Raw genomic sequence first — 7,656 nt, 5'->3', positions numbered from 1 at the left:
GCTCGTCTTTGGAGAGACAGGCCTGCTCTACATAATCAAACCAGTACAGACAACCATAGCAATCAAAATGTGCCTCTCTCATGTCCCCACGACATACTTTAATCCATTTCTTACAGCATGAGTCTCTAATACTTATTTATTACTCTTGTCCAATGGTGTTTGTGTTGTGTTTGAAGTATAACAGGATTTCATTTCATTATAGTCTGCCACTCAAAGACCTGCATCTAGTATTTTCCCTAAGATGGATTTTATGAAATGCTACTCGATCTAAAGACGTATATATATAAACACCCCTCCTCCTTATTTCAGTCTGTTTCTTCCATCACCACCGTCTGATGATGCACCATGCACCATGTGATAGTGACGGGAGGTGGAGGGGGGTGGGGGTGTCCTAAAAGAGTTTGCTGGTCCTCACACTTCGTCACTCCAGAACCAGGCCACTCCGGGGCGGAGCTGCACTGAAGAGCTCGTAATTTGGACAATCTGGACAGCGGCTTCTTGTAACACAGTCGCGCTGTGCAGGTCGCGTTGGATGTGGACATTCTTTTTAGAGTCAACGTAGCCAAAGACGAGAAGAGTTCACCTTTGTGCTCGCTCAGCCATGGGAGCAGAGAGCTCAGCGCAGCGGGACGGGAAGAGCCAGGAGGATGCCTCAGCCACAGCCTCAGCTTCAGCCTCCCCCGGTGAGCTGAGATCGGAGGTGAAGGTGCTCCAGGAGGAAGGCAGCATCCTCTCCGACAAGGTACCGACGCCTTTTAGTCAAACCCCCCCTCACCCCCGCACAGTGCACCGAGACCAATGTCACCCTTGTTAGTTAGCTTTCCGCTTCTCCTTTATACTTAAGTTATGTTGGTAGTTAACACCTGTGTATTTGCAAACACATACGCCGTCACCTCCTTCTCCTCCCTCCTCCCTGTCCTCGCTCTGTGCGCATCTGTAACGTGCTGCAGCGCTCAGCCTCCGTGTGCGTCCGACGCCGTTTTTGCTGAGTAATGGGTCGAGTTGTCTGCAGTCCCGCAGTAATAAAACCCCAGCAGCTCTGTCCGGTCCAGATTTACAGCCACTCGGGCCACCTGAGCTCACCACTCTGGAAGAAGAACCACATATTATGTTTAGACAGTTCTTTTGAAGGCCTTAGCTGAACCCCAGCTTTGAATAGAGCAGTGATGAATTATTGAAGTGCACTGTAACACCATGATCATAACAGGGCCTGGTTACTGCCCTTCCTGTGGCATTTTCATCATCCTTTGCCCCTAAATAATCTTACTTTCATATCTTCATCTCAAACCATATTTCAAAAAATCTCTTTCCAAACAACACATTTAATTCCCAATTGACACATATAAGGCTGAAATAAAAGTCCAGCATATTAAAAATGATAAGGTGCATTGTGCAACATCACCCCAATACGTAAACAGGCAAACATACAATATAAATGGGTGAAAGGGAAATTATGTGTTAACATAAACATAACAAACACCATTTATTACACAGGATACTGTTATGGTTGAAGTAAAGAATCACAAATTCAATTTACAATGAAAGACAGAGATGTATGTCCAGCGTAAGTAATTATCTGTGAATTCACTTCTCGATTAATCCGTTTAAGCTAATTTAAAATCAGATTAAGTCTCTGTAATTTCGACCCTGTGACTCCAGAATTTGATAGGCTTTGATAGAATGAACAATGGTTACAACTCTAGGAAACTTTGAACACATACAAATAGTTTTGTTTTGCTATTTTTTTCTATACTGTAATGAAACATGTACAAGAAACAGATTGTGTATTAGTCAACATGCTCTTGTCATGTCCCCAGCAATGTATGATTTATTTGGGTTCGGCTGCCATCCCGTGAGGCATCTTGCCGACTCAGCGCTATTACCTTGGTGTAAATTGCTCAGGTTTGTGTGAATGAATATTTGGAAGGCACTTACTAATGACTATGTATGTGTTGCCACCTGCTCTTTTCACACATCGTATAACCTATTGGATTTATTGACTTTTTTATAGACTGGAGGTCACAGGTCACATTATTGGGCCTGTCTTCTCCTGAAAAAGTCAGCAGAAAGGTCAAATGACACTGAGGAAGACATTAGGTGGGACAGAAAAGCACAAGGGGCTTAATATCTGGTTAACAGTTTAACAATGGCCATATTATTGTTTAATTCTCAAGAATGATGCTGTAGTTTTTACAGGCCATTGATTTCCAGTGAGTTAACATAACCTGTGTGGGATGTTTTCATAAACCTTGAAGTTAAAAGGTATCCTCATGATCTTGTTTTGTAACATTGGAATGTATGAATTGAAAAGTTTCGAGGCTTCTAGTCCCACATGAGTACATCTATTATGTTTTGTGAATGCAGCTGTGAAGGTACATCAACGTTTGTGCTGCTGTGATGCTGTAGGCCACTAAACGCATTTATGGTCATCTCTGTCAAATCGAGTAAAATCTATGACGCAAATTTTAAATTAAATAATTCAAACATCACAAGCTAAAAAGGGCATCACAACTTAGGACTATTTGCCCCACTGAATATCATTATTGTTCTGTTTGGAGGCAAACCCCTTTAAAGTTTACAGTGAGACTGATGGAGCTGCTTCATGAGAATATGGCGCATGAAGAAATGAAGCTGACAGATATTACATTCAATGTTGACACAAGCTCTTCTGCCAAAATGATGTCAACCATGATGGGTTGTAGCACACATCCAGCATTGCTTCAAAAGACTCCAGTGTGCATTAGCGCCTCGTGTAAAATCAACCTACAAAGTTCTTACAGAAGTGAGTGAATAAGGCTGCAACTAGTGATTATTTACATCACCAGGTTTTTTTTTTTTTTTAACTCAGAAAATAGTGAAAATGTTCATCACAGCTTTCCAAGGAGATCTTTTCAAATTGTTTCTGTACAACCAAGAGTCCCACACTCCAAAACATTGAATTTACAGTCACACGAGACAAAGGAGAAGCAACAAAGCAGCAGATCCCATTTGAGCAGCTGAAATCAGAGAATTACAGATGTCAGCTGTAGTGAGGGAAAACCTTTCTCCTCCATACAGCTGAGGAGAATCGTGGCCTTGGCTGTGGTACAAAGTACTTTGTACCTGAAGTACTTCAGAGGAAGGAGGTTGTAAGAGGAACAGATTTAACTGAGAGTTTTCTTTTTGAGCATTCCACATTTATAAGATTCAAGGACAAACACAGACACTAATGTTTTTTGAAATGGTTGGAGAAAAGTTAAATACATTTGTATCCAAGAGTAAGGGGAAGTGTGTGCACGTGTGTGTGTGTGTTTTCGGTTGAAGCAGATGGGGCCTAGGTGCTTGATACACAGTTGATAAATATCCTCCTCGCTCCTCAGAGGAATTTTAGCAATTCCTCTTTCTCCACTACCACCACCCGCCTTCCTCATACCTCTGTGTTTCCAGCAGCCTCATGAGTATTATCAAAATAATCACAATATGGTTCTGGTAAAAGTGGGTGTTTACATGATTTACAGTAACCTACTTTCATGAAGGTTGTTTTGTTGCATCCTACACTAAAAGTAACCTTATTAATGCTACACATTTGTTTTTTCTGAATATTAAAGGATCCTTTCAAGACATTTTGCCTTTCTTACGCCTATTGACGCTGCTGTACTCTGAGGCTTTCAGGCATGTGCCTCAATTTATAACACAGAAATATGTAAATATGCAATCACTTATGCAATCACTTATATAGTATTTCTCAGAGTAACATCCAGTGTCACAAACAAATTTCTTAAAAGTCTTCTTTCCCCGAGATACCTTTCAGAAATGGAATCATTTGTTTTTTGGAAAAAATCCCAACATGGCTGGACAGTTACAGATTTGTCTGAAAAGCATATTCAATGTTGGACGTGTTATATTTTAATGTATGAAGCCAGACATTGTTTATTAAAGCATGGTGTTTATCACTGTTAATGTCATTCCTAGCACTGGAGTACAACACAAATTAATGCAAAAGTATCTTGTGAGGCAACGTGCCTGCAGATCAGTTGAGAAGAATCACAGATGCTTGCAGATGAGCACTCTCACCAAACAGCCTGATTGATGGATTGAGTTAGAAAGTTCAAAAGCAAAATTTACAAGTAGGTAAGAAAGGGCCACACAAACGTCTCAGAGCGACACCCATGTACATTTGCTGATACAGCTTGGCAAGGCCTGTTCAGAAGCTTTATTTGCAGTCACATTTACCTTCCACTTCCCCTTGGCCATTAAAAGACAAAACAGAAAAATGTAAGACTGTTCTGTCGTGTCTAATCACAGTGCATCTGTGTTTCTGTTGGCTGAGCACGTCCACATGTTCAATGTTGAAGCTTGGTCGGTGAGCCTGCCAGAGTCCACTGGAAATTGCTCCGAACCCGACAAATCAAATTGAGGTAAATAGTAGACAAAATGACCCAACGTTAATTTTGATGGTAATTCGATGACTATAAAACCTCTGTAAACCTCTGCTCGACTTCTTGTTGTTTTATCACACGTTATACACTGAAAGACCTGGGATTTATAGGCAGTTGAACAAATATTATTATTACTTCAATGCTACAGGGACAACCTCATATAGCCTTTGACAGTTTGAATTGGTGGTTGTGCATGTTCAGAAACTAATTCTACGTAAAAGCAAGATGCAACCCTGCATGTGACCAGAGAGGGGATATCATAGGATCTTTGGAGTTATGACGGTGTAGTAAATTAAGTGTCATTTTACTCACTCACATCTCATTCACAAATAACAACCTTAACATGAGATCTGCGTCACATGTCAGTTCCCCCACCCATCACAATAGCAGCAGCTGGTGAATCCGCAGCATCATGTTGTGTAATGTTGTCTGCTGGGGCCATACAGTATGTTCCTGTATAATGAGCTGCGGCTGATCACACACTGCTGTGGCTCTGATTATCCTGTTTAACAGAGAGAGAGCACAAATGGGAGGCGGAGGGGGTCAGACAGAGGATCTATTGAGGATGGGCTGGGACAGAGACATGCGGGGGCCCTTGTGTGGACGAGTACAGAACAAGAGGAAGAAACCAACAGCGGAGTCGGTGCAGCAGCTTTTTGGGTGGGCAAGGAAAGAGGCGATGTGTGTGGAGCTCAGAGTGAGAGAGAAAGTTTGAAAAAAAGAAAGAGAGAGAGAGAGAGAGCGAAAGAGAGAGAGAGAGAGAGAGCCTAGAGGGGGACCCTCCAGTGTGATTTAAAGGCAGATGAATCAGCCCATTGTTCTCTCTGTTGTGCTTTTAGCCTGATTTTTAAAAGGGCACTGATGACAGAGGCCTAGTGAGAGTCAGGTGAAAGAAACTCAGTATCTGTGTATATGTGTGTGTGTGTCTTTGTGTTGAAACTGAAGGTATGAGACTGGTCTTACTGTCAGGGCCCCACACTGATCACAAATCTGTTTCAAAAATCAAATAAAAAATCAATGCTTTCACTGTTGCAGCTTAGTTTTCTTTCAGCCGGTCTGTTTTGGATATGGAAGACAGATTAGTTTAGGGTATTTCTGAGGAAAGTTGTTAATATAGAATTGAATATAAAAGTTTGGCCTATATAAACTAATATTTTAAAACTAAATAACTAAATAGTCGGAAATTTGGACTGTTGAACAGACTTTAGCTACAACTCATGTTTTAAATGGAAGCAAATATAAAATGTCAAATACTATAAATACTATAAATAATATAAATAAAACTAGCATCTTAATATATAGTCAGCATCTTCAACCTGACCATAATTAAAACCAAAACAAAACATCTTAAAAAGACATGTCAGATGTCACCGTATGTATTGATAAATAGCAGACTGGTCTAGAGGTTTGTCTTCATCCTGGAAGCCAACACGCCTTTTCAGCATGTTTAGTGGGTTCACTGAGTTTCTATCAGAGTCAGAGTCAAAGTAATTCATTTAATGGAGTTAGAGCACAGCCAAATAGAGAAAGTTGTTCTGTGAGCAAATGAAAATGTATGCAAGAGGACAAACTATTGCTAACACTCCCACCTAAACAAATCCAACAAAGTCTGCGTCACACGTCATTATGTGGAGTTCACTGTGCCAACTATCTACTACAGAGATGTGTTTATAATGAGATATTATATGTTTCTCCTCTCTGAAATTGTTTGTTTAAACTCAAACTTAGAATACTTGACTGTAAAAATATTACATTACAACCCAAAATTGGTCGAATGTAAACAGATGGAAATAGTATACATTTTGGAAAAAAATATGAATAAATCAGCTCTGAAATGGCTTTCGGCAAATGACAACCAAAGAGTAGACAACTAGACAACTGGAATAATGAACTTGTGAACTCTGTTTTGGCTTTTTGTCCAAAGAGAAAATTAAATCACGTTTTTATTCTGTTTTCTCATTCCTGTTGAGGAGAAACAGGAAGTGGCTCTCTGTTCATTAGTCTGTCCCTCAGCTAGCTTCCTATCTTCCATCTTTTGGATTCACTGCCAGCTCCATTACGGTAACAAACAGACGTGTGTGTTTTAAGGATGTGAAAAACCAGAGCTCTTTTATTTCTCCTCCATCCCCACCCCCCCACAAATTAGACTTCACCCCAGTAATGAGTCTTCAGAACAATATCAAATTCCCAAATGGCAACAACAACAAAAAGTTACATAAGTTTAATAATTTTGAACTTTTGATCACTTCTTGATCTTCCTGGCAAAACCCAACAGATATCCACCCACTGTAAACAGGAGTTACATACAAATATCTCCGCTTTGTTTGGTAGTCAAATGTTAAAAATATTTAAAGCTATTTAAAATAAATATTTAAAAAATATTTGAGTGTTTGAGTGCATTGATCATGCACACATACTCCTGGATTAATTTGCTGAAAGATAAACACATAAAGAAAATGCATGCAAGAAACAAAAGAACCAAATAAAAGATTGTTGGAGTGTTTCAAGTTTTGACATGTTGATGTTGGTGCTGTGCTCGTACTCACGCTCGAACTGCATTGGCACAAATTAGAAAATGGTGTTTTATTTATTAGGAGGCTCATCTTCTTACTTTCACTGCGCACAAAAACACATTAGCATGCAGTAGCAATGATTTGTCCCTGGTCCAAGTGATGCTGCAATACTGAGGAGGGGATTTCCTCCCTGAGAATCATTGTCTCCTGGTGATGATGTGTTATTGTCCGGTGGAGCTTGGCCTGATCGCTGCCCCACTGGGACTCGTAGAGCTACTCTACCCTGATCAATCATTATGAATGGAAGTCTCTGCCACATCAGCGTCCTCTTTTAAAGCAGTCTTCTTTGCCACCGCAGCGGTTTTGAAAGGTTTCTTTGTCTTCGTGCAAAATTAAAGGTGTCAACAAAGACTTTAAATGAAATTATTGTTTAAAAGCAAAGGGTTAATCCTACATTACAGCGTGAATCAAATCAGGATACATATCCTTACACAATTAGATTGTGATCATGCACAAAATTTAATTAAAGTATAATTACTTTCTTCCTCCCTCACAGAGACTGCTCTACAGAGTTTAGGAACGAGCCACTGAGCATGAAACAGAGGATTGTTGTCTGATTCTATGAATTTCAGATAGAAGTATTTAAACCCTGTTCTATGAGGTGGAACTGATCACAAAAGTCTTGTGGTTTGTTATATTAAAATGGTATTTCAGTCTCTCTTTCT

At 40.0% G+C, this 7,656-nt stretch overlaps 1 protein-coding gene across 1 annotated transcript in view; it reads left to right on the top strand.

The window, feature by feature from the left end:
• The first annotated feature begins 384 nt into the window (after window positions 1-384).
• akap12b (A kinase (PRKA) anchor protein 12b) overlaps window positions 385-7,656 on the top strand; it is a 38,867-nt gene continuing 31,595 nt past the window's right edge. The window contains exon 1 of the mRNA XM_067481349.1: window positions 385-742. Within this exon, the coding sequence (XP_067337450.1) occupies window positions 602-742 (141 nt within the window). The 5' untranslated portion in view covers window positions 385-601. The remainder of the gene's footprint in view (window positions 743-7,656) is intronic.

Source organism: Channa argus, chromosome 17 (genome assembly GCF_033026475.1).
Source record: "Channa argus isolate prfri chromosome 17, Channa argus male v1.0, whole genome shotgun sequence".
Lineage (NCBI taxonomy): Eukaryota > Metazoa > Chordata > Actinopteri > Anabantiformes > Channidae > Channa > Channa argus.
This window is presented reverse-complemented; position numbering and strand designations above follow the sequence as displayed.